This window comes from Vulpes vulpes, chromosome 2 (genome assembly GCF_048418805.1).
Source record: "Vulpes vulpes isolate BD-2025 chromosome 2, VulVul3, whole genome shotgun sequence".
In the NCBI taxonomy this organism is placed as follows: domain Eukaryota; kingdom Metazoa; phylum Chordata; class Mammalia; order Carnivora; family Canidae; genus Vulpes; species Vulpes vulpes.
Genome location: NC_132781.1, coordinates 55,582,061 through 55,607,030, shown reverse-complemented (window position 1 = coordinate 55,607,030; position 24,970 = coordinate 55,582,061). Strand labels below are relative to the sequence as shown.

General features: G+C 55.0%; 3 protein-coding genes across 4 annotated transcripts; 2 read left to right on the top strand and 1 right to left on the bottom strand.

Annotated features, from left to right (window-relative positions):
• Positions 1–3,023: 3,023 nt before the first annotated feature.
• CFAP157 (cilia and flagella associated protein 157) lies at positions 3,024–9,024 on the top strand. Of its 2 annotated transcripts, none has more exons than XM_026009356.2 (9): positions 3,024–3,349; positions 4,949–5,220; positions 5,925–6,078; positions 6,499–6,766; positions 7,167–7,297; positions 7,514–7,664; positions 8,034–8,203; positions 8,370–8,556; positions 8,832–9,024. In XM_026009356.2, exons 1-9 carry the CDS (start codon positions 3,108–3,110, stop codon positions 8,901–8,903), a joined length of 1,647 nt encoding a protein of 548 aa, XP_025865141.2. In that variant the 5' UTR covers positions 3,024–3,107; the 3' UTR covers positions 8,904–9,024. The 2 variants fall into 2 exon arrangements, with proteins under 2 accessions (XP_025865141.2, XP_072598056.1); XM_072741955.1 differs by having other exon boundaries at positions 8,031–8,203.
• Positions 8,854–11,023, bottom strand: PTRH1 (peptidyl-tRNA hydrolase 1 homolog). Its single transcript, XM_026009355.2, has 5 exons — positions 10,610–11,023; positions 10,040–10,259; positions 9,607–9,706; positions 9,383–9,428; positions 8,854–9,280 (listed from the first exon to the last, which is right to left on the bottom strand). The coding sequence occupies exons 1-5, from the start codon at positions 10,703–10,705 to the stop codon at positions 9,074–9,076; spliced, it is 669 nt and encodes a 222-aa protein (XP_025865140.1). The 5' UTR covers positions 10,706–11,023; the 3' UTR covers positions 8,854–9,073.
• On the top strand, positions 11,015–24,928 carry TTC16 (tetratricopeptide repeat domain 16). Its single transcript, XM_072744855.1, has 13 exons — positions 11,015–11,200; positions 12,238–12,410; positions 12,746–12,836; positions 12,999–13,142; positions 14,124–14,224; positions 14,316–14,445; positions 16,268–16,497; positions 17,563–17,807; positions 18,169–18,310; positions 20,772–20,937; positions 21,490–21,870; positions 23,429–23,513; positions 23,882–24,928. Exons 1-13 carry the CDS (start codon positions 11,126–11,128, stop codon positions 24,901–24,903), a joined length of 2,985 nt encoding a protein of 994 aa, XP_072600956.1. The 5' UTR covers positions 11,015–11,125; the 3' UTR covers positions 24,904–24,928.
• Positions 24,929–24,970: the final 42 nt, after the last annotated feature.

Here is a 24,970-nt window from a genome sequence, read left to right as displayed (position 1 = left end):
GGAGGGTAATTAGGGTCTGTGGAGACTCTACCCTCATGAGTGGGATTTGTGCACATCCTAAGAGACCCCACAGAGCTCCCAGGCCTCTCTAATTCTTGAGGACACAACTGTTAGGTCTGCAACAGGAAGAGGGACCTTGCCTGCCCTTGGTGGCCCTGACCTCTGACTTCCAGCCTTCAGACTGTGAGAAAGAAGTTCCTGTTGTTATAAGCCACTCAGTCCGGCATTTTGTTACAGCAGCCCCAAGGGGCTAAGACAACAAACTCCCATGCTCAGAAATGGCTTGTGGTTGGTTGATGCTCTCTGTGGGAGCCAAGGGCCCCTGGAGCCAGTGTTGAGAGAAGCCTATTTCCCTGGGTGGTGAGGACAGCCCAGCTGCAGGAATGCCCAGCTCCTGCCTGGGCCCCCAGTTGGCAGCGCTTCCTGATGTTCATGCAGTGCTGAGAGGAACAGCCCTGGGTGTGGGAGGTTCTTCAACGTGCCTGAGGAGGGACTGAGACTCCATTTCCACATGGAAGTGCGAGGGACACCCGCTGAAGGCTCCTCTTCACAGTGCTGCGTAAGTCCCTTCTCTAGTATCAAGGAGCTTGTTCACGCAGTTCATTTTCAGGATCTGGGTGGCCTGTCACTCCACATGCGTTTGTTAAGCCATGTTTTAAATCCACACCAAATCCTGGAACAAAACTTGAGGAAACCAGGGCACCTGGGTGGCTCAGTGGTCTGAGGCTAGCGTCTGCCTTGGGCTCAGGGTGTGATCCCTGGGTCCTGGGATTGAGTCCCGCATCGGGCTCCTTGCATGGAGCCTGCTTCTCCCTCTGCCTGTGTCTCTGCCTCTCTCTCTGTGTCTCTCATGAAAAAATAAAAAATTTAAAATCTTGAATGAGGCCTAGCCTCCCTATCTCCCTTGGGCCCAGGCTTCCTTCCTTCTAGAAACTCCTAGAGGTGGCAGTCCCCCAGCCCTGTGGCCTCAGCCCTGGGCTGATGTTACATTGTGCTGGGCTATGCGCACTGTGACAGCTCCCAGCCGCTAGACTTTGTGGTCTGGCAGCTCCAGCAGCTCCAGGCTCATGGCCACCAGTCCCCAAAGCAGGACACAGAAGGCAGTTCATGAAACAGCAATGAGAAGGTGTCTCTGGGGTGGGTCCTGGCCCGTGGCCCCAGGGAGCCTTGGAGAGGATCTTCAAACTAATGCAGGCACGGGATACCCTCTGACTTGCAGTTATCTCCTTCCCTGCCCCCAGCACCTGGAAGTCCAGCCGGTCACTCTTGCAGCTGCATTTATGAGCCTGGCCCTAACCCCCAGGAACCTTTCTGGTGCAGAGGAGGAAGTACAGGTCCCAGAGCTGACCCTTTCTCAGCTCCAGGTGGGCCGAGGGGCTGCTGGCCATGCTGAGGTTGGGGATTTGGAGCTACCCCCTAAGATGGGCCTGAGGTAAAAGAAGGTGGAAACACAGGAGGAGGGAAAAGGGCAGCCAGGGGACACTGTGGTGATCCTTTGTCTGAGCTAGGCTCCAGTGGGAGCTGCTGCTCAGTTTGGGGAGGGAGTGATGTCCAGCTGGAGTGGGGGTCCTTGCCCTGGGCAGGAGGGGCAGCCCTGTGCTGGCCCTGAGTCTTGGGCACTAAGCCAGGCCTCTCTCCCTCTCTCTCTGGAGCCTTAGTGACACCCTGTCTGCAGTTCTGGGCAGACAGAACTCCCTGCGCTGTTGTGAATCTGCGCAAAGACAGATGCCTGTGTGCAATAGTGAGTGCCTGTCCCCTCTGCCAGTCGTGCTTCTGCCCTCCCAGAGCTGCCTCAGGCTGCAGGGAATGGATCCCCTGGCAACACAGACCCGGAGGCTGAGAGGCTGAGAGTACCAGGATGTTGGAAATCCCAGAGGCTGCCTAACCCAGGACAGGCTGGAGCCTCACCTATCTGCTCTGCTAATGGCAACACCAGGTGCCCTTTCCTATGCACCTTCCTGCACCCCTGGACCATAGCCCCGCACTGTGCGCTTTACATACAAGGTCACACTTGGTCCATGGGCATGGCCTCCCCATTTTACAGCTCAGAGAGGTCAGGCTGCTGGCCCAAGGTCACACTGGATATGTGACTGGCTAAACTAGAGCCCACTCCTAACCAACCACTGCTCGTGGCAATGAGTAAACACCCACCTCCTTGCATTTCTCACCCCTCCCTGTTCCCCTGCATCCATTGCAAGGATCCCACTGTTCACAAGATCTGGCCACTCAAACCAACCCCAAATGCTGAAGTAATACTGAGCTTCCCCCGTCCAGCCGTCGGACATTCAGGGTAGAGCTGCAGCCACCTCTTGTGAAGAGCTGAGCCCTAGGACAACAGGGATAAAAAGCACCTGGCCACTGTCCCAGGGATTGCCTGGGCTCTTATAAGCACTGGCTGGACAGCAGGCCTACAGGCATCCCTGGCTGGAGATGAGAGCCAGGACGGAGCCGGGGGTGGGGCCAGTGCATGGGTGGGGCTCACAGTCGCAGCTGGACCCCCACCGCCTGTCCCCGCTGTCCCAGGCCAGAGCCTGCAGCTGGCCTTTGCCTGGGTCAGCCTGGGTTACATGGAGAACCTTCCACCAAGCCTCGTGAAAAACAGAGCCAGTCTCTGGATAGGGATGTCCTGGAACTCCGGCAGAGCAGCCTTGGATATAGACCATCTCTTAGCATACTGCCTCTCCAGTGTGTTTTGGGTGAACTAAGAAAATAATTTGCTATATAGCTATATCACCCAAGGATTAACAAGCTGGTCTCAGAGGGCTCAGGGAAGAGGCTCATTGGCCTGGGGACTGGCTTCTTCTGGTTCTGGGGAACTCTAGGAAAGTCCTCCCTCTCTGGCACAAAGGGGCAGGGTGGTGGTTTCTGGGGCTCATCCATTGTAACATTTTCACCTAGGGGAAAGGAGAGGTCTTCCCAAAGCCCAAAAAAGTGCCCCAAGAGCCTAGCATCCTGATTTTGAGATGCTATGGCCTGGGACACCTTGGCCTAGGGCCTCTGTGGTGCTCGGCCTTGGAGGGGGAGGCCAGTTGCTAGTGCCCAGCCTTGCCAGGAAGAGGGCAGGGTCCCTTTAAGCTCTGCCTCACTCCCTCAGTTTGTTGCTATGTATGGGACCAACTTCCTTAGCAACCACCTGGCTTCTTAAAGGGGCCCTGGAGCAGTGGTTGCCACCAGCCATGGCTCCCAAAAAGAAGGCAACCAAGGGGGCCAAGGATCCTGAGGTCAAAAAGAAGAAAGGTGGCAAGAAGGATGCCAGCATGGCCAACAAGCCCATGGAAACGACTTTGGGCGAGGAGATCCGAGAATTCTATCACATCCAGATCCGAGACCTGGAGGACAGGCTGGCCCGGTGGGTGGGCGCTCAGGGAGGTCGGTGCTGCTGGGTCAGAAGCCCTGCTCACAGCTGACCAAGGGGGAGGCTCATTCAGGGGTCCTCGGCCTCCCGACCTCCCTCCTGTGGGATGTCTAGGCCCCACCCCACCCCTACCCCAGCCTGTTTCCTGCAAGTAACGTAGAGAGGCTTCACAATTTGAACCCACCCGATCTTGGCTCCCAGGGTCCTGGGGTCCTAATGCTACCTGGCAACCCTACCCCAGGCAAGTACCACTCCCCCTGCCTCACTCTTGCCCCATGGGATTATGTATGTGCTTTATAAAAGGACAATCAGTGGGATGAATTGAAAATGGCAGCCCCCTGGCAGGCAGGTACACCCTGTGTCCTTTCTTCCACCACCCCTCCCACTCCCATCTGTGCTGACTCCCTGCTTGGTGCCTTATTGACCTACCCACCTGTGGAGCCCAGATTTTTTGCATGCTGGGCCCATTTCCCCAAATGTAAATGAGGAGGGTTGTCTCCCCAGGACTGTGTGGTACAGGTGGTAGTGTGGAGGGGTATCTAACTTCTGAGACATACTCACTTGCCCAGTCTTCTTATTTTAAAACTAGTTTCCTCCCAGTTAATGATGCACCTGCCTAGTCTTAGGGTGACCTTTAAAAGACAAACGCCTTTAGTGATCATTAGGCAGTACTTTCTCCCCCAGATGATGTTGCAGATACAGCTAACGCTGAGTCCTTCATATGCATCAGGTGGGTCCTGGGCTGGTGCTCACTGCATCCTTGAAACAGTCCGAGAGGTCCTGACATCCCCATTGTACAGATGGAGGGACTGAGAGACTCAGGAAGGGAAGTCACTCCCAGAAGGTACCAAGATAGGAGCCCTGGCCCTTCTGACCTCCCTACACCAAGCTGCTTCCTCACTCCACAAAGCAGGTCATTCAGCTCTGTACCACCCAATGCCCTGTATGCAGTAGACTTTCAAAAGATGTTGCTTGAGTAAATACTGAGGTAAAACATCTTTCCAAATAACTCCTCAAATTATTCCATTGGAAACCAGTAAATCAATTATATGATACTCTTCAAAATTTACAAGTATCCCTCAAGCTGAGACACCAGATGGAATGTATTTGGGGAAAATTCATTTGGGAGACAGTTATTAGGTGCTTTTTTTTTTTTTTAACTGAGCCCCTCTGTCAGACCCCAAGAACAGAAAGGTGGAGGAGGTCAGAGGTCTGCCAAGTGAAGACAAATATGACATCAGATCTTGACTGTCCATTGGAATAAGGGCCCACTTACAGGAGGGCACCAAAAAGAGGGTCACAAATGTGGCTCAGGTCCAAGAATGAGGCTCAGCAGGGTTCACTCAGCAAACAAGGGTAAGGAAGACAGCAGCCTGAGGAGCTTACAATCTGGTGATGTAATAAATGTGACACACTAAGCACCGGCGTTGGCTATGGTCATGAGTACAGGTCGGGGCACAGTGGAGATGAGACTGGATTCCCACATAAGAAACCTCGAATGTCCCTCTATGGAAGGCTCCAATGGAACAGGCCCAGTTGCGTGGAGGTCTGGCTTGCCCACTCCCCTGGATCTCTACCCCGCCCCCACCTCAGGTACCAGCGGAAGTGGGATGAGCTGGCTGTACAGGAGAAGCTGTTCCGCCAGGAGTTTGAGCAACTGGCCAACAACAAGAAGGAGATTGTGGCCTTCCTCAAGCGCACACTCAATCAGCGGGTGGACGAGATCACTGACCTCAATGAGCAGCTCCAAAGCCTGCAGCTGGCCAAAGAGATGGAGAAGGATGCCTTTGAGGCACAGCTAGCTCAGGTGCGCCATGAATTCCAGGAGACCAAGGACCAGCTCACCACAGAGAACATCATCCTTGGTGAGGGGGGAGACTGGCAGGCGAGTCTGGGGGGCACACACCATGGGGGAGGGAACCCAATATTCTTGCTCTTGGGGTTCTAATCCCAGCTCTACCAGTGACTTTGTGGCCTGGGGCAAGCACTTCTCCTTGACCTTCAGTTTTCTCATTTGGGAAATGGGTATATGTCTACCTTGAGTAACAGCAGCTATATGCTGCTTCTTTCCACACATTATCTTCTCTAAGGGTCCCAGCCATCGCCCAAGGCAGGAAATATTATCACCCAGTTTGTAGGTGAGGAAGCACCTCAAGAAGTTGAAGTGTCTTGCCCAAGGTCACCTGGCTGGCAAGCGTTTTGAGGATTAAGGACAGCATTAGTGCCTGGCCCAGAGAAGGTGTGCAAGTTCAGTGGCTGTTGTCACTGTCACTTCCCAGAAAATAGAAGCCAATGGAGGCTTTTCCGAGGTGGAACCCGAATGAGGCTTCATAAGATCAATGGCAGGAGATAGGGGGGCATTCCAGATGAAAACCGTGCACATGGGCGGGACTGGGCATGGAATGTTGTAGGGAGGGGTCTGGCCCCATTGGATTGGGAAGCATAGGGAGGGCAAAAGGACGTGGAGGAGGTGGGGAGGGAGGGGCATCGCTCAAGGCTGTTGCTGCCGAGCTGGGCCCTGCCCTCCCGAGGTGGCCCCTCACCAGGCCTGTGCCCTGTGGTGGGGCAGGGGGGAAGCTGGCAGCTCTGGAAGAGTTCCGGCTGCAGAAAGAGGAGCTCACAGAGAAGTTCGAGTCACTGGAGGACCAGCTACGGAAGCAGGAGAGTGAATACAAGGATTACGTGTACAACCTAGAGAAGAAGTCAGTGCTGGACAAGGACAGGTGGGCAGGCTGGGTGCTGGGACCAAGCCCAGCTCAGTCCTCAGGCCTCCCAACAGCTTCAGCTTCTAACTGGGGGTACTGCACTCAGGGACTACCTAGCCTGCTGCTTGTCAAAATCCTGGCTAGTAATTTATGAAGGGAAGGAGGAAATAGATAAGCTCCCAGCCCTAGTCCTCACACCGCCATTAGAGAATCCTTGGACTTCCTTTTGCCACTTTTTGTGACTTAAATTATATTTACTTAATAGGTAGGACTACATTGATATAGTTCAAAATGCCAGAGATACGGAGGGTCTACAGTGAAAAGGCTCCTTCTGGGAAAGAGCACAGTGGTGGCCCTAAGCACTCTGGGAAACCTCACGTGGAAGGTTGGTGCCTGTGCCCACTCTGATGCTCCCTCCTTCCCACCCATACTGACTAGACTGAGGAAGGAGATCATCCAGCATGTGAACCTGGTGGCCACTGAGTTCCGCAAGGTGGCCACTAGCCAGATGTGGGACACGACAAAGCGAGCCATCGTAGAGAACAACACAATCACCCTGCAGCTGTCCAAGATATCCAAGCATGGCATGCAGCTCCTGCAGGAGAATGAGCAGCTCAAGGGCATCCAGGACAAGCTGTGCAAACAGCTGGATCTGTTGGAGAACACCCAGAAGGTCATGGCCAGGCATAGCAGAGGCCATCATAAGGTGTGCCCGCCAGGCCTGCACCACAAAGCATTTGGCACATAAAGCAGGAGGGAACCCTAGGGGGAACTGCTTCAGGGCAAACACAGCCTGGTAGGGTGGGACCCTAGGCTGGAACCAGGTCATGAGGGGGGCAGCAAGTGAGGTGACGGGGTCCTTCGTGGGGGCTCCTGGGTACATCTCTGGTTTTTATCTGGTTTAAAGCCCCCATAACTCACTGAAGTGGAACCTACCCTGGGCCATCTGGGGGCTCTTACCAGAGACGGTACTGGTCCCCTAGGACCTTGGCAGGCTTCTCTGTTCGATGGGGTGAGCTCTGGCTGAGTCCAGAGCTGGGAGGGGGGAGGCTGACAGAGGGCCTGCAGCGGGCCCAGAGCATGGCTGCACCTGCCCGCACCCGCAGATCATTCTCATGCTGACGGAGAAGTGCCGTGAGCAGGAGCAGGGCACAGCGGAGGCTGAGCAGCTGCGCCTCCAGCTGAGCCAACTGGAGCAGAGCCTTGGGCAGCTGCAGCAGGACAATCAGGCACTGAGGTGTGGCCCCAGAGGGGTAAGCAGTAGGAATAAGTGGGGGCGGGGGGTGGGGGAGCTTGAGCCTATTCCTTTTGGGTCCCATGGCACAGGCCAGTGACTTCCCTTTCTCGAGGGGCCTTGAGGCTTTCTCAAATAGGCTAAGGACTGGAGCTGGGTGGGCCAGAGGGAAACCACCTAGCAGGGGAGGGGACTGACTCGTCCTGGTCCTGAGTCCAGGAGTCAGAGAGACCAGCTGAACCTGCAACTGGAGAAGCAGCAGGCTGAGGCACAACAGCTACAGCAGGAGCTGACCAAACAGCAGAAGGTTCAAGCAAGTCTGGAGACAGCCCTGGCCCAGGCCACCTTCTTCCTACAGGACATTCTACAGGTGACAGGAAGTTGGTACAAGTCGGGGGCGGGGGAGCAGGCCAATGTCAGACACTGCTTGGAGATAACCGGCATTGGGAGGTGGCCAGGCCACAGCCAGAGGTCCCACTTTTCCCCTGAGACACTCCTGCCAAGTCTGTCCTTTCCTGAACCTGCACTTCAAAGAGCCATTGAAGGTCTCAAAGTTGCCAGAGTCCCTCTCTGAGGTCCTGGAAGACCTGTGCTTCAGTCTTCCCATTTGGAGAATGAGTGTCCCAACACAGTCAGGAGTGTATGCTTGGAGAAAACAGGCACTGGGGTTGGAATGTCCCAGAGGTGGGTGTTGGGGCCACTGTGGGCCTGATCCCCATGGGCCCACCCCCACCAGCAGAGGCAACCGGATGAGGAGGACGGCAACTTTGATGTAATGTTCCAACTACAACGCAAGGAGATGCTACAGCAGCTGCTGGCCATGCTCAGCTCAGCCATGGTCCTAAACCCCCAGCTGGCTGTGTGTTCCCGTCAAGAGAGCCAGTTGAGTCATGGCCCACCCAAGGAGAGGTGAGTGAGTGACCCTGTATGACCTCAGAGGAGGCAGATGTGGGGCTTGTCCAAGGGCTCTTTTTGGCTGACTCTGGGCCACCAGAAACCCAGTTCCCAAAGCCTCTCTGAACTTCAACCTCCTCAACTATGAAAGGAAGTGGTGATGCCAGCCCCCTCTCCACAGCCAGCCCAGCACCCAGCCACCCAAGGTGGGGTCTCTGCCCCAGCAGCTGTCCAGTATCACACCCTACCAGCTGGGAGACCTGGGCCTGGTGCCTCGACGGGCCCACATCCCACCCAACCCTGAGGACCTCAGGCTGCTCTCACACACCACACGTGTGGGAACCTTCCAGGTGCACAGCAGGCCTGAGGTGAGTGCCAAGGGCCCCAGGGATGGCAAGACAGCAGCCAGCCCATGGTGCAGCTGTATGGCCTGGGGGGTGTGCCTGGCCCTCTGAGCCTGCATTTCCCCATCTGTAAAATGGGCCAAAGAAAAGGCAAGGCCTCAGTGGGCTAACACATGCCCACACATGGCCTGGGAAGGGGGCTTGCTGGACCCTGTTGGCCCCTCATCCACTGGCAGTGGAAGGGTGGGAACCCTCCAAGGAGGCCTCAGCTTCCAAGCCGCGCGTCTTTAATCTTACAGATTCACACCTCTGGTTCTCCAAAAATGTTCAAAAAGTTTACTCTTCCTGAAGTTTCTCCACTTTCCAAGTAAGACACAGAGAGAAGACTAATCCCCACCCCAGAAGTGGACCATTGCAGCCACAGTCCCCTCTTCAATCTATAGGCAGCCTGAGGCAGCCCAGAGAAGAGTTCTATAAAAAGTGGATACCACAGGTTGGCATGGCACCTCTGTAAACGGGGCTGGGTGTGTGGGCGTGGTGGTCAGGCAGGCATGTGTTCATGGATGTTAAAGCCTGACGACAAGCCCTGGCTTCGCTCACGGATGTGGTCCAGGAGCAGGTCAGTAGCTCGCTCCAGCAATGGAGGCAGCAGTTCCTGCTCAGCGGCGGAGAAACAGCCTAGCACGTAGGCCTTCACTGTATCAGGCTCTGTCGGGCGCCCGATGCCCACCCGCAGCCTCGGCATTGCCTGTGGGGGAGTCAGAGGGGCCCAGGGAGCTTTGTTAAGGAGTGTCAGGGGAGCCTGATGCGGGCCCACCAGACCCCATGCAGGACAGAGGGGCAGACTCACACTGGAATTGAGACAGCTAATGCAGGAACGGACTCCGTTGTGGCCCCTTCAAAAGGATATGGAAGGGACAGTTAGTGCTTCCCTGGATGGGCACTCTTCACCCCTCCTAGTGCAGGCTGGAGTTAGAGCACCCATATTCCCTGCCAAGACTGGGATGGGCACCCCTATCCCACCTCAACTGGGAGGCTCCTCCCTAGCCCACCCTGGCCTGCTCAGGACCTCACCTGGAGCTTCCTCCCAGCTTCAGGGCCAGTTTCCCCAGGGGCTTGTCCAGCTCATCATGCACCAGGTAGACCTCCTCAGCAGTCAGCCCAAACAGCTCCGCTGGACACAGCCAACAGTGGCCCTGGTTACCGCCCATCAGCCCGGGGGTGGGGAGGTGGGGGGGGAGGGGAGGGGCCAACCCCGCGCGTGTGTGTCTGTGTGTGTGTGGGGGGGGGGGGTGTGGAGGTGTGTCCTTATTTACAGCTCTCATGAGGAGGAGCCACAATTAAACCCATTTCACATATAAACCGAGACTCCTATAAGTACGGAGGGCCATATGCAGCAATTGGAGCGCAACAGGCACCTAGAGGTGAACAGCCCTGCCCCCGCCCCAAGCCCTTTCTCCAGCCCCTGCGCCTTCCCGGCCGGCCTCCTCGGGTGCCCTCAACTCACCCGCCCGGGCCACGCTGCGCCCGTTGGCGTTCATGAGCCGCCGAGGCCGAAGCAGGACCAGCTGGGCATCATCGAGCGAGGCCAGGGCGAGGTCGGCGGCGCAGCGCCGGTCCCGTGCCCAGCCGTCTGCCACCCCCAGCCGCCGTGCCAGCTGCCCCAGAACCGCCAAGCCCACGCTGTGCCGCGTGCTGGGCAGTCCAGGATTTCCCAGGCCGGCCACCTGCGGCGGCACCAGGGAAACTGAGGCACGACATTTCTCGCCACCCTCTACCTCATAGGGCTCCCTGGGACCCAAACCAGCGAGAGGGAAATGGAGGGCAGGGTAGAGCGGGGCAGGGGGGCGGAGTAGGAGCCCAGAAACCCCAGGGACTCCAGAAGGCCGAGGGGCCCGCGAGCTGGACGGTCAGAGGAGAGTTCCTTCAAGTTTGGAGCCAGTCAGAATACTGGGCCCATTTTCTAGGTAAGGAAACTGACACAAGGAATGTAGGGCATGTTGTTTGGAGACACTGGCAGAACAGGAACTTGCTAGGGCCCCGGAGCCCCTACGCCGTCGCCCCCCACTCAACTCACCAGCCACCGCTTCCCGGGGGGCCGCGGTTCCAAAAGGCTCCAGTTCATGGCGCTACTCCTCCACAGGGTCGCTCGCAGGGGGCCGGGCGGCGGCATGCTACCCCATTCACGGCGTGGCCCCGCCCCCTGACGTTGTCAGCCCTCGACCAATCGCGGTGGCCTCCTAGCCCCAGCGCCCAATCCCGGGCGAGCGACGGGCCGCCACGCTGCTAGGGAGCGGAAGGGGCGGGGCGGGCCCGTGTGCGGCGCCGCCGCTCCCGCGGTCTCGCCTCACGACGTCCCTGTGGGGTTTGTGGTGAACTCGCGGAGCCTTTGTGTGACCTCCGGAATGGGAGGAGGGAGCCTTGTTCTGGCCCCTGCTGTGGCCCTGCCTCGCTGCGGAAGGCTGGCAAGCCCTCTCCCTGACGTAGCCACAGCCTCCCCGGCTGATAAAGTTTGCTAACCTCCTTCCGGCTCTAACAACCCTCGGGCCCCGGAGGCGTGGCCTGAGGGGCGGAGCCTGTGAGCGTCCTGGAGATGGTGCCTAGCAACGCCGGGAGTGGGCCGCGGGAGATCCTCCCGGAAAGGGAATTCATGACGAACTCCGGAGAGGTGCGGCAGAGGGTCCTGGGAGAAGAGACCGAGGCTGGGTTCGCAGGCAGGCTTCTCCTGGTTCTAAGTCCAGGAGAGGCAGGATAAGTTGTGCAGTTCAGGAAAAGTACCTGGCCGCAGTGCAGAGAGAACTGAGGGCTTGAGACGTGTGAGCGGTTGGGGAGGTCGGAGAGGTGGCGTTGGCCCAGACACGCCGATGAGAGAAGAGGAGGGATCTAAGAGATCTTTTTTTTTTTTTTATGTATATTCAGGTTTTTTTATATCAATTTTATACTTAATAGTGTCGTCATGAAATGTTTCCCACATCATTACAACTTTTACAGATATTCTTTTTTTTCTTTTATTGTTTTTAAAGATTTATTTATTCATAAGAGAGAGAGAGAGAGAGGCAGAGACAGGCAGAGGGAGAAGCAGGCTCCATGCAGGGAGCCCGACGTGGGACTCGATCCCAGGACTCCGGGATCACCCCTGAGCCAAAGGGAGACGCTCAACCACTGAGCCACCCAGGCGCCCCCAGATCTAAGAGATCTTAAGAGATCTTTAGGAAGTGGGATAGACAGGACATGAGGACTGATAGGGATTGGTGGCTGGCTGAAAAGGTGGACTCACCAAAGGTGGGAAAGCCTGGGGCAGAAGTCAGGTGAGGTGTTTTATTTGGCCTGCTGGGCATGAGAGTCCCACAGGATATGCAGAGGACTGCAGGACTTCCTGGGCCTCGGCTTGGGGCAGCGCCTGAGCTGGAGGCATTAGTTTTGGGTGTTGGGAAATGGAGGTGAAGCTGAGGGGGACCAGGAGGAGAGCAGAGTGCAGTGTGAGTTTAAGAACCCAGGCCCCTGACCTTGATCATAGGACTGGAGACAGAAGTTGGAACATCCCTAAAGAGAATGGGACTGGAAGTGCCACCAGAACCCAAATTGTGCCTCCTACCAGCCTCATTTCTAGCCTTGGATCATCCTGTAAAACAGGATGGGAGAGTGTGTAAGAGGCACAGGGGTCATCTCTGAGGCCTGCCCCAGCTTGCTGTCCCTTCGTTCTAGGATGCTCTGGAGCTTGACCCGTCTCCATCACAGCACATCCCAAAGCCATGGGTGTTTCCAGTTCCAAAGGGGAACATAGAGCGCATCTTTGGGAGCAGCCAGGTGTTCCAGAACTTTGATGATGTGAAACCAAAGGTCACGGGATTAACAGTGCCCCTCAAAGTCAGGGAGTAGTGAGTGACTGCCTTGTCCAGGCTCCCAGGTTCCCATCCTGCACAGCCAGTGACATGCCTTGGGTCAATTACTCTCCCTCTCAGGGCTTCAGTGAACTCATCTGTATAATAGGGCACTTCTACCTCAGCAGATGAAAGGCTGCGGCCCTGGATGAGCTCCGAGTGTCAGGCTCCTCTCCCTGGGTCTCTGTCTACCTGCCCTACCCTGTCTCTCCACCAAAGCCCCTCCTCCTCCCAACCCACTCCCATGGCCACAGCTGCAGCCACAGCTGTATGCCCTGGGTTGGTCAAACTCAGGGTCAGCCCCTCTGCCTGTGCCCCGCCTGCCCCCACAGCTACCACCAAGGCCAGCAGTGCTTGGAGCAAGAGGACTGGGAGATGGCCGTGCTGTTCTTTTCCCGTGCCCTCCACCTGGACTCCCAGCTGGTGAGGGGGGGGGGGGGCATGGACGGTTGCTAACACTTTGCCCTCACTGTCATGCCTGCCAGGCTCCTCCTCTCAGGGCCATCAAGTCCCTTCTGGTAATTGAGCATCAGGCCTCAGCAGACTGTAGGGAGAGGACAACAGTCTGTGTCTGCTCTCCCTCAGGTAGACTTCTATGCTTTACGAGCTGAGGCCTACATCCAGCTCTGTGACTTCTCCTCGGCCGCCCAGAATCTACGAAGGGCTTACTCCTTCCAGCCTGAGAACACCAAGTACTTGGAGCGCCTTACCCTGGTCCTTTACCTGCAGGTGCCTGGGGCTGCCACGGACCCACCCACCACATCCACCCCACACCCAAGCCTCTTGGCTCTCCCTCCAGCTGTGGGGGATTTCCTTGCTCCTGGGACCAGCTCTTGTCTCTCTGGGGACCTTCTGTCCCTGTATTGCAAATGGATACCTGCCACCCCTTTCATGACCTCTCCCACCTCCAGAGTTGGCTTACCGCCAGGGCTGGTAAAGTTTTGCAGCATTACCCAGTAGAACTTTCTGCAGTGATGATAGTGGTCTACTCTGCACTGTCCAATCTGGTAGCCATTAGCAATGTGGTAACTGCTGAGCCCTTGAAATATATTAAGTGTGACTAAGGAACTGATTTTAAAATTTTATTTCATTAATTAACTTAAATTTGTGGGGATCCCTGGATGGCTCAGCGGCTTAGCACCTGCCTTTGGCCCAGGGCGTGATCCTGGAGTCTCAGGCTCGAGTCCCACATTAGGCTCCCTGCATGGAGCCTGCTTCTCCCTCTGCCTGTGTCTCTGCCTCTCTCATGAGTAAATAAATAAAATCTTAAAAAAAGAAACTTAAATTTGCATAGCCACATGAAGCAGGTGGCTGCTATCATGGCACTAGCATCAGGAGGCTCTAAGTGCTGGAAAGGTAATAGCACCTCCCTTTACAATTCAAAAGAAAAATATTGAACCACAAGATAGCAACAAAGTCCAAGATTTTCTGTTACTCTGTTTCTGTTTCTGTATTGCTGTCTTTTGCCAGCTGTATAATCCTGTCTCTGCTGTCTCTCCCTTGCTCTGTATCTCCATCTCTACACTGTCACTGTCTCCCCATGTCTCTGTCTCTCTCCATCTCTATGTCTCTGTCCCCTAGTCTCTCCCAGACTTATAGAGCTGTCTCCATCTTTTGTTTCTCTCTCCCCTCCTGCACCCACCCTGCAGCTGGTGGGTGCTGCTGGGCCAGAGTCACAATCAGAAGGAACCACCCCCCTGTGTCCCCCAGGGCCAGTGCCTATTCGAGCAATGTGCCTTCCCGGACGCTCTGAAAGTCTTCTCGCAGGCCTCCATGCTCCAGCCCGAGAAAGCCAGCTTCCGCTACCGATGGTGAGAGGCGGCTGCATGCCCGGGTTCTCTCTGCAGCCCCTTCCTGCCCCTCTCGCTCGACAGACAGAGTGCCTCTGCCCTCTGTCCTCAGCATGGCCTGTCTCCTGGCTCTCGAACGGTATCAGGACTGCCTCTCCCTTGTCACCAAGGAGGTGATGCTTGGCATGACCAATGCTGATGTCTTCATCCTCCGGGCCAGGCTCTACAACTTCTTACAGAAGGTAGAATGGGTGACCCGCCCCCTGTATGGGTGCCCACAGCCAACCCTGAGATTAGTGGAAGCCACTAGGCCGTGGGGTGGGGACCTGTGCTGACCACTTGCATGGTTTTGCTACCGCTCAGTTGTAGCTCTGTGCCAGGCCCGTGTCGGCCCCCAGAAGCCACAAGGTGAGAACCCTGTGCCAGCCATGCCCTTGTGGAACTCAGAGCCTAGGGGAGACGTCCTTGAGCAGATGATTACACAGAGAATGATTTCACAAGTGTGGGAAGCAACACGGTGTGGGGGCGCCCAAGGATCTGTTAGATAAGGCGTCCTCCCTCCTCCTTTCCTGTCTCCTTATTTGCCTCACTGTCAGGGCTTGGAGCCAGACAGTACAAGGAACAGCTTGGGGACAAGGGAGACTTGGGGCCACAAGAGAGGAGGGACTGCAGGTATGAGAGGGTATCAGGCAGGGTTCTGTGATCCGAGGAGGCCCCTGACCCCTTCCTGGGGGCAGCAGGAGCCTCAAAAGGGTACTTCTTGGGACAGTAGGCTTTAGAAAGATCGTCTGGCTACCAGTGGGAGTCTGGCCTGGAGGGGTAAGTCTGGAGGCCAGGAGCCTGGCTGCCATCCAGCCAGAGAGGAGGGTGGAGGGGAGGATGGCCATGGGATGGCCAGAAAGGGGCAAGTCCCACAGTTCTTTTGGAAGTCAGGAGCAGAGACCGATGGGGGAGGGCATGAGGAAAAGGGAAGAATCCAGAACAATGGTGCTAGAACTTGGCCTGGCGCCTAGGAGCTGCGAAACTCAGGAGGACCAAGGGGTGGGCATGTTCACCTTGGTCCCAAATGGCGCATCCTGGGAGAAGCTGGAAATTGAGCCTCCCTATGCTGGGGGCTGGGCTTTGGGCCTCACAAGTGAGTCAGTGAGAGAGTTTCCTTCTAGGGCAGGAGACTAGTAATTATTGGTAATCATTGGCTGTGGGAGTTTGGCCCCTCTTGCCACCTCAGCCCCTGTGATGCATAAGTACATTCTAAGCCCTTGAGTCATGCTTGTCTTTAAGACTAGGAGGTAATCATTTGAGGAGATACAACCCATTGTCCTCTTTTCACAGATGAAGAAATGGGTCCAGAGGGCCTGAGTGACTTGCCGAAGGTCACACAGTCAGTTCTGGTGCAGTGTTGCCCTTGAACCCAAGCCCACCTACTCCAAAGCCCTGTTTTAGCCTCTACCATCTTCCCCCTCACACCTGTGTAACTTCCACTCACACTTGCTGTCCACACTATTCTCCCTGCCCACTGTCCAGCCCATTAACCTACAGGACACAGGATGCTTGCTAAAACTGTTTGTTGACTGACTGACAGACTTGCTCACCCAGTGGGAGGTATTTGCCTGGGGATGTTTTCTGCTGTACCCAGGCCTGCATCTGTTGTCAGAGTTGTCTTGGGCTTAAAGGTTAGGGGAGTGGGGGAGGGCATGTGCATGGGAGGTTAGGGAGGATATGACAGTCATGGTCAGGAGGACACACCCTCCCCCAACCTTGGAGCTTCAAAGAAGTCCTCCAAGGAGGAGGCATCTGCAACACCATTCTATAGCAGAAACAGCCCAGGCTGGCCTGGCTCACCTGTGGTCACATCTGGAGAGGGACCAACAGGGATGGGGTCTGGGATGGGATTTTCCCACAATGCCCCCTGCTTCTTTCACGAGGCAAAAAAGGTGGCACCGCAATGCAGGGACATTGACGATGGGTGACATGGTGCAGGCCTGCCCAGAGAGAGGCTCTTAAAGGCCTGGAGGGGTGCTCCCACCATGGCACAGGGCAGAGCTCAGCTTAGCCTCTGCTTAGCCTCTGCCCCTGCAGCCCAGCCTCTGCTATCGAGACCTGCACAGTGCCTTGCTGTTGGACCCCAAGCATTCGCAGGCCAAGGTGTTGCTCCAGATGATGGTGGACCAAGCCCAGCAGGCACGTCAGGATGCTGGGATCCTAGCTGTGCAGGGCAAGCTACAGCATGCTCTGCAGCGCATCAACTGTGCCATCGAGAACAACCCTCTGGACCCTCGCCTTTTCCTCTTCCGGTACTGTGTGGGGAAGTACCCATCTTGGGTCCTGCTCTATGGTCTCAGGAGAGGCCATGAGCCGCCCCAGGCCTCACTTTCCCCAAGTAGCCTCTAATAATCCTCCTCTACTCCCCCATTAAGGTCAAAGCCAGGGAGAGGTCTTAGCTGCTATTGCCCTTAGAGGAGGGCCAGGCAGCCACTTAGTTCACCTGGGAATCCTGGATCCCTGGGCCTGCTGAGCATTCACTGTGGGAGGCTCGGGCTTGAATTTACCCATTGCCCTTCTATTACGGGATTTGGGGCCATTTTTTTTAAAAGATTTTATTTATTTATTCATAGAGACAGAGAAAGAGAGAGGCAGAGACACAGGCAGAGGGAGAAACAGGCTCCATGCAGGGAGCCTGATGTGGGACTGGATCCAGGGTCTCGATCCAGGGTCTCATTCCAGGGTCTCAATCCAGGGTCTCAATCCAGGGTCTCCGGGATCACGCCCTGGGCTGCAGGCGGCGCTAAATCGCTGCGCCACCGGGGCTGCCCGGATTTGAGGCCATTTAACTTGCCTGCTGGGCAGCCCCAGTGGCTCAGCGGTTTGGCAATGCCTGCAGCCCGGGGTGTGATCCTGGAAGACCTGGGATCGAGTCCCACATCGGGCTCCCTGAATGGATCCTGTTTCTCCCTCTGCCTGTGTCTCTGCCTCTCACTCTGTGTCTATGAATAAATAAATAAAATCTTTTTTTAAAAAAAGGAAAATATTTAAAAAAATAATAACTTGCCTGAGTCTAGGTTTTCTCATAAACAGTGGGGTAAAACATCTGTCCCCAGTACTGAAAGGCCTTAGCACAGAGGTTGGTGCACACCGACTTCCTAAAAAGAAAGATGTAAGGTATTTTTGTGTAAAGCAAAACTACCAGTGACCAATGGGCTATCCGAGTAGTAATCCAGAGCCAGCCCCACGGCCGAACCAGTGCATGAAGAGGGGACCCTCTTGTCACCTGCCAAATTCGGAAGGCCCAGAGGAGCCAACATCTCAGCTGGCTGCCCAGGTGGATGGGGTAGCCTTGGCCTTCATGTCCCTTCCCACAGGGGCACTATCTACCGCCGGCTCCAGGAGTTTGATAGCGCTGTGGAGGACTTCCTAAAGGCATTGGACATGATGAGTGCAGGCCAGGAGGGAGAGGTGCAGCAGGCTCAGCGGCAGCTGCTGCTGGCCTACAATGACTTTGCAGTGCACTGCTACCTCCAGGGTGCCTACCAGGAGGGTGTGCTGCTGCTCAACAAAGCCCTCAAGGACGAGCAGCAGGAGAAGGGCCTCTACATCAATCGTGGTGGTGAGTGGGGGCCGCCCCTGACCCACTAAGGCCTGGGCTGGGCACTTGAGGCCCCAGAGGGAGGGGAGGGGGGAGGCAGGAGGAGGGGAAGAACCTCAGGGCCCTGGGGACACACACTGCAAAGTGTTGTCTTAGACTGACTGGCTACAGTCTCTTCAAAATGCTCAGAATCCGGCGGCTGGGGAAATGGGCCCTAGGGCACGGAAAACCTTGGTAGACGCCCTCCACCACCCACAGGATTTCAGAAGTTCACAGCCACCAGTCTCAAGATCCCTCTGGGAGCTGGAGCAAGCCAGGCTGGGGCTCCTGGGCACTGGGGTTGGGGGCCCACTCAGCCTCCACGTCTGTCCCCATCCCCCAGATTGCTTCTTCCAGCTGGGCAACCTGACCTTTGCGGAGGCAGACTACCAGCAGGCGCTGGCGCTGAGCCCGCAGGACGAGGGGGCCAACCTGCGCATGGGCCTACTGCAGGAGAAGATGGGTTTCTGCGAGCAGAGGAGCAGGTGCACGAGCTCAGGGTGGTCCCCGGGGCAGGGCTGAGGGCAGGGCTGGGCCTGGCATGGGGCTGCTGGGATCCCTGGGTCAACATCTTCTGCTCTCCCAGGTCTGCCTCCTAAATAATGGTTTTGGTTTTCAAGTATTTGTGAAAAATTCTTCACTTTTTTCCTGAATATTGTTATGACAATTGTGCTTTTTATAATAAACTTAAGTGTTCCGTAATGTATAACTTAGAACACGGAACGTTTCTTCTAATATCTGTCTCCCATCACCAACCCCTCCATCGGTTTGGTAAGGATCCCTCCAGATGGTTTCCTATACATATATTAACACTTATTATCATTTTACAAAAGTGACATCATGCTGTTTTTTGACTTGCTTTTTTATTTCCAATGTCATTATATATATGATGACCTCATTCTCTTTTATTATTTGCCTAGTATTCCATTCTATCAAGTACCACAATGCATTTCTTTAGACAACCCTCCACTGATGAGTATTTGGGCTGTTTTCTGTTTTTGATTATAAATAATGTAATGAGCACATAGGACATACATTTTCACGCATTACACTAATAATGCCATATTAGATTGCTAGAAGCTAAAGTATTGTTAAAGGGTGTGAACATTTAACATTTTTTTAAACATTTTAAAATTTTATTTATTTGACAGAGAGAGAGAGAGTGAACAATCAGGGGGAATAGCAGAGGGAGAGGGAGAGGCTGAGGCAGGCTCTCTGCCAAGCAGGAAGCCCGATGTAGGGCTTAATCGCAGGACCCTGGGGTCATGACCTGACTGGAAGGCAGACACCTAACTAACTGAACCACCCAGTCACTCCAAACATTTATTTTTTTAAAGATTTTTTTATATTTTATTTATGTGTGAGAGACACACAGAGGGAGGCAGACATAGGCAGAGGGAGAAGCAGGCTTCCTGCGGGGAGCCCAGTGCAGGACTCGATTCCTGGACCCCAGGATCATGCCCTGAGCTGAAGGCACTCAACCACTGAGATACCCAAGTGCCCCCGCCCTGAACATTTAACACTTTATTTTTTTTTTTAAGATTTTTTTTTTTTTTATTCTTGAGAGATAGAAGGAGAGACAGAGCCAGAGACACAGGCAGAGACACAGGCAGAGGGAGAAGCAGGCTCCATGCACGGGGAGCCCGACGTGGGATTCGATCCCGGGTCCCCAGGATCGCGCCCTGGGCCAAAGGCAGGCGCCAAACCGCTGCGCCACCCAGGGATCCCCATTTAACACTTTAAAACATAATATCTGACTGTTCTCCACAAACAGTGAGCCACTGTAAACTTCCCCTAGGAAAGGAGAATCTTGGTTTCCTGAAAGCTCCATACTGCAGGGTGTTAAGACTAATTTCAACTCTGCTAATCTAGTAGACAAAAAATGCTCTCTCACAATTGATTCATGTCCCATGTTTAAATTGGTAGTGCAATCCAGAATCTTTTTCGTGCGTGGGGGGTCATAATGGCTGGCTCAAACCTTTTGCCCATTTTGCTGTTAAATTGCTCATGAAGGGGCATGCCACTGGCACGATCAGTAGAGAACATGGCTCTTGATCTCGAGGTTGCAAATTCGAGCCCCACATTGGGCTTAGAGCCTACTTAAATAACTAAGATTTTTTAAAAAATAAATTGCCCGTTAAAACTTGTATTGTTGTTTTAATACAAGTTTTAACGGTCTTCTTGTTAGAAGAGTTCTTTGTAGGCTAGGAAAATTAGCTTATTGTCTGCCTTCTGTAGGAAATTTTATTTCTCCTATTTATTACTTTTCTTTTTATTTATTTATTTTTAAGAACTTATTCATGAGACACAGAAGGCAGAGACACAGGCAGAGGGAGAGGGAGAAGCAGACTCCTCATAGGAAGCCTGATGTGGGACTGTATCCCAGAATTTCAGGATCACACCCTGAGCTAAAGGCAGACACTCAACGGCTGAGCCACTCAGGCGTCCCTATTTATTGTTTTCTTTGTGGCAGTTTTGCTACTCAGTAACTTGGGATTCAATCATAGTCAAATGAATTCTCATTTTTAGCTGCTGGGTTTGTGACATTCTCAGAAAGGTCCTCCTTACTCCATGATGTTGAAAACATTCACTTAGGGACGCCTGGGTGGCTCTGGGATCCTGAATCAGTCCTGCATCGGGCTCCCTACAGGGAGCCTGCTTCTCCCTCTGCCTATGTCTCTGCCTCTCTCACTCTCTCTCATGAATAAATAAATAAACCTTAAAAAAAATTTTTTTTTAATTCACTTATACTGGGGTCTTATACTAGCATTTAAGTGTTGGGGCTGTTAAGAGTATAGCTGATAGAAAAAGAGCAGAGGGGATGGTGGAGGTAAGGGGAGCAGAGACCATCCTAATCTCCCCTACGTTCCCCGGTGGGGCCCAGGATTCCCATTTCCCTCCTTGGGGCCCAGCTCACAACAGCCCATGGGGCACTGTGTCCTGCAGGCAGTTCCATAAGGCAGAGAGCCACTTCTCAATGGCTATCCAGCACAACCCCAAGAGAGCCCAGTACTACCTGCACCGTGCCAGGAGCCGGCAGCTCCTGCAGAACATTTTGGGGGCCCGCCTGGATGTTGCCACCGTCCTGCTTCTCAACCCCAAGCAACCCAAGGTAGGTTCCTGCTGGGCCAGGAGGACAGGCTCCAGAGTCAATACCCTTGGTCACCTCAAGATTCTCCCTGTTCCTAAAAGAAGTCTGGTTTCCTAGCAAAACTAACAGCTGCAGATGCCAGGCACTTACATGGTGCCAGATACTGTTCTAGCCACTTCAACGTGTGTTCTGTTTACTGCTCTTCCAACACCAGAGACCAGTAACATTATCACACCTCCCCATGGCCCCCACCCCCCCGCCATTTTGTACGTGAAGAGCAGAGGGCTCAGAGAAGTCAGTACCCTTGGCCCACCCACCTCTTCCTGGCACAGGCTTAGAGGTCAGACCTGCCCTGCTGGCTCCAGCACTGGGGGTTGGCCATGTCCGAGCACCCTCTCCGGGTAGACCTCCACACAGGCTCCTCCCAGTTCTGGGGCAAGCTGGTCTGGCGCTCTAAAGTCAATAATTTGTAAACCCTTCCCCTGTGAGCCCTGAGAAGGGCTCTGCGAGGTCAGGGGAGCCCCACACCCGTCTGCTCCGTGTGCTGGCCCACACCTGGCTCTTCTCTGGCAGCTGCTCCCACTGATGACCAACCTCTTCCCGGGCATGTCGGTGGAAGAAGTGCTCAGCAGCCAGGTGGCCCACCTGGCCAGGCTGCAGTTGGATCGGGTGTTGGAAAGCAGCCTGCAGGCTGGCATCCCTCAAGGCATCGTGGGGCAAGTTCCTCAAGCAGGGGTTGCAGGCCAGGAGTGGGAAATGGTTGGGCATCAAGGTTCCTCCTGCCCCTGCTTCCTCCTCAAGCCATTCTCCAGATGCTGGGGATGGTGCACTGAGTCAGGGGGGCTTACTCAGCACTCTGGGGCCATGGCTTGGCAGGCAGCTCAGGGAGCGGGAACGAGCGCGCCAGAAGGCTCGGGCACTGCAGTTCTGGTGGAAGCCTGCCTTTGGGACCTCTGAGGAGCTCCAGGCCACTACCCAGACCCAGAAAGGAAAGCCAGAAGGTCCAAACCAAGAAGCTGAGGCCGCCCAGGAGGAGGAAGAGGTGAGTGGGCCACCCACTGGGATTTGGGGTAGAGTATACCCCAAGCCAGGGCTGAGGGATGCAGACTGGCCAGAGGCTGGCATCCAGGCCTGGTTCTGCCACCACTCAGCCATGTGACTGGGGCTGGGGTCCTTTTGCCGTGAGATGGGGATGGTACCAATAAAGGGTACCCCTGAGGTAGGGCACAAGGATGTGGGCCCCTCACAGCGAGGCCTCCCCACACCTTGCCACACTCAGCTTCATAAATTCTGTGTGCACCGGCCATTTGTGCCAGGATTTTCTTAATTCTTTTTATGGAATGTCATGTAAATACAGAAAAGTACACGTCATCAATGAGTGAACTGATGAATTTTCACAAACTGAATACACCCATGACACCATTACCTATAGAAAGAACAAACTCCCAGCTCCCCAGAAGCCCCATCATGCCCCCCGCTAGGTCTTTTCCTTAGCCCAGTGCACCTCCAAGGTGGTCCTGATTCCTAACACCACAAATGAACCTGCCTGTCCCCTGTCCCTCACATCAGTGGACATATAGGGTGTACCTGCTTGTCTCAGACTCCCTTCATTAAGCATGTTTGTGAGGTGCATCTAAGTTGACGGCTCGTTCTCACCTTTGTGGAGAAGTCCATCCTGTGAAAGTCCCACGATCTGTCCACTCAACCGCTGATGGACAGCAAGTACATTTGTGTTCAAAGGAAACTGAAAATGAAGTCAATGGAAGACCAGCCTCCCTTGCCATAACCGGAAAAGGCTAGTGCTACAGTTCTCTAGCTCACAATGGAACACAAACATACAAAACTTTGATCTGTGTACCTCCTGAAGTCATTGTGAGCTCCCTCCCTCAGGAAGATGTGGAACTGGCATCTGCTGGGTGCTAGAGCTCTTCCCACCCCCTCCCTGCTTCCCCACACTCCCCACTGCCAGCAGGTGTGAGTGGGCCAGAGGCATCCAGCAGCTAAGAGGCTGGCTGTGGAGTCCACAGGCTTGGATTCAAGCTCTGCTCCTCTGCTTCTTAGCTGAGTGTCGTGGGCAGACTGCTTAGGCTCCTGGAGCCTTGGTTTCTGGGCCATGAAATGGTAAAAGTAGTAGTTCCCTCCCAGATACGTGGGAAGATGAAATTGATGGGCATGGTAAGCGTAAAGAGCTCTGCAGTTCTTCATTAGCCATTCCCCATGGTAGGGCACTTTACATTTTTCAGAGGCCTCTCCCACACTGAAACTAATTTGCATTTTGCAGATGGCAAAACCGAGGCCCAAGCAGCCTCTCCAATACTGGCTTTCTCACAGTACCCTGCCAGTCTAGTCTGACCACTGCCCTTTCTATCCAGTCTTTGGCCTCTCCACATGCAGCCCAGCCCTAACTGGGGCCCCTGGAGCAGCTCTAAGCTGCTGATCTTCCTTCCAGAGCTGAGCCACTGGCCTGGGGCCTCCTATATCCTATAACTGCCCTACCTGTCTTCTGCCCTAGGAGAAGCCGGAGCCCACACCCAGCAGGGTGAGGTCCCTGTCTGACAGCTACCTTGACCAGACCTCTTCAGGCTCCAGCTTGGGCTGTAAGTCCCCAATGCTCCTTCCAGGCCTGAGTAAGCCAAAGCAGCAGAGTAGGTAAAGATCAGAGACTCCTTGGCCTGCTTGTCCATTTGGGCTCTGCTACTTTATAGCTCTGCGATTATAAAGCAGGAATAAGAATCCTCACTTTGAATGGGGCATGGGTGAGCCTTCAGTATCTCCCACTTACCCTACAACCCCGGCCCACCTGTCGGGCTCGGGTTGCCAAGAAAGGTTAGGTTGGCCTCATCTGGCAGGCCTTCTCCTTGGCCATGCAAAGCCTCTGGGAGGCAAGGGTAAGGCCTACACATCCTTTTCCTGGAGCTGTCTAGGGAGGGCAGCTTAACGGATGCTCTTGGCACATCTTTCCCAGTCAGGACCATGTCCACCTCAGACACAGAGATGTCTGCTATCTGCCAGGAGTACAAGATCACCTCAGCCACTGCTGTGACATCCTCTGATTCCTCACTGCTGAAGACTCAGTCCTCAGACCTGTTGGAGAACAGGGAAGACTCAAGCTTGAGCCACAGCTCCAGAAAAACCAAGGCCACCCAGGGCCAGAACTGGAGGCCCCACAAGATTGAAACTGCCCAGGGCCAGAGCCGGAGGCCCAGCAAGACCGAAGCTGCCCAGGGCCAGAGCCGGACGCCCAGCAAGACCGAAGCTGCCCAGGGCCAGAGCCGGAGGCCCAGCAAGATCGAAGCTGCCCAGGGCCAGAGCCGGAGGCCCAGCAAGACCGAAGCTGCCCAGGGCCAGAGCCGGAGGCCCAGCAAGACCGAAGCTGCCCAGGGCCAGAGCCGGAGGCCCAGCAAGACCGAAGCTGCCCAGGGCCAGAGCCAGAGGCCCAGCAAGACCGAAGCTGCCCAGGGCCAGAGCCGGAGGCCCAGCAAGACCCAAGTGGCCCAGGGCCAGAGCAGGAGGCCCAGCAAGATCGAAGTGGCCCAGGGCCAGAGCCAGAGGCCTGGCAAGACCGAAGCTATCCAGGGCCACAGACAAAGGCCCAGCAAAACTGAAGCCACACAGGGCCAGAGCCGAAATCCCAGCCAGACTGAAGCCACCCAAGGCCCAAGACAAAAGCCTAACAAGACCAATGTTACTCAGGGCTCAAGGCAGAGGTTCAGAAAGATCAAGGCTTCCCATGGCCAGAGCTGGCGACCCAGTAAGGCTGCCACCCACGGCCGGAGCAGGGGATTGATCCGAAGTTCCAGCAAGACCAAGGATTTCTATGATCCAAGTTGGAGCCCCAGCAATACAGAGAACACTCAGGACCAATCCCAGGGGCCTAGCAAGACCAAGGCTGCCCAGAGCTGGAGCCAAAACACAAGTCCGGGTTCGAGCAAGACTGAGGTCACCTGGGGACTGAGTTCCAAACTCAGAAAACCCCAGACCACATAGGGCCTGAGCCAGACCCCAGAAAAATCAAGGCTGTTTACACTGGTCCCCGAAGAGTCCACTCAGCTGC

Bases quoted from the DNA above. Each gene is read 5' to 3' on its own strand.
- CFAP157 (XM_072741955.1), top strand. From the start codon at position 3,108: ATGGGACCAACTTCCTTAGCAACCACCTGGCTTCTTAAAGGGGCCCTG. The intron at 6,079-6,498 runs GTGGGCAGGCTG...CATACTGACTAG, and splicing joins TCAGTGCTGGACAAGGACAG to ACTGAGGAAGGAGATCATCC. The intron at 7,298-7,513 runs GTGTGGCCCCAG...TCCTGAGTCCAG, and splicing joins CAGGACAATCAGGCACTGAG to GAGTCAGAGAGACCAGCTGA.
- PTRH1 (XM_026009355.2), bottom strand. From the start codon at position 10,705: ATGCCGCCGCCCGGCCCCCTGCGAGCGACCCTGTGGAGGAGTAGCGCC. The intron at 10,260-10,609 runs GTGAGTTGAGTG...GTGCCGCCGCAG, and splicing joins CCCCCGGGAAGCGGTGGCTG to GTGGCCGGCCTGGGAAATCC. The intron at 9,707-10,039 runs GTGAGTTGAGGG...GGCTGTGTCCAG, and splicing joins GCGCAGCGTGGCCCGGGCGG to CGGAGCTGTTTGGGCTGACT.
- TTC16 (XM_072744855.1), top strand. From the start codon at position 11,126: ATGGTGCCTAGCAACGCCGGGAGTGGGCCGCGGGAGATCCTCCCGGAA. The intron at 17,808-18,168 runs GTGAGTGGGGGC...CCCATCCCCCAG, and splicing joins CCTCTACATCAATCGTGGTG to ATTGCTTCTTCCAGCTGGGC. The intron at 18,311-20,771 runs GTGCACGAGCTC...TGTGTCCTGCAG, and splicing joins TTCTGCGAGCAGAGGAGCAG to GCAGTTCCATAAGGCAGAGA.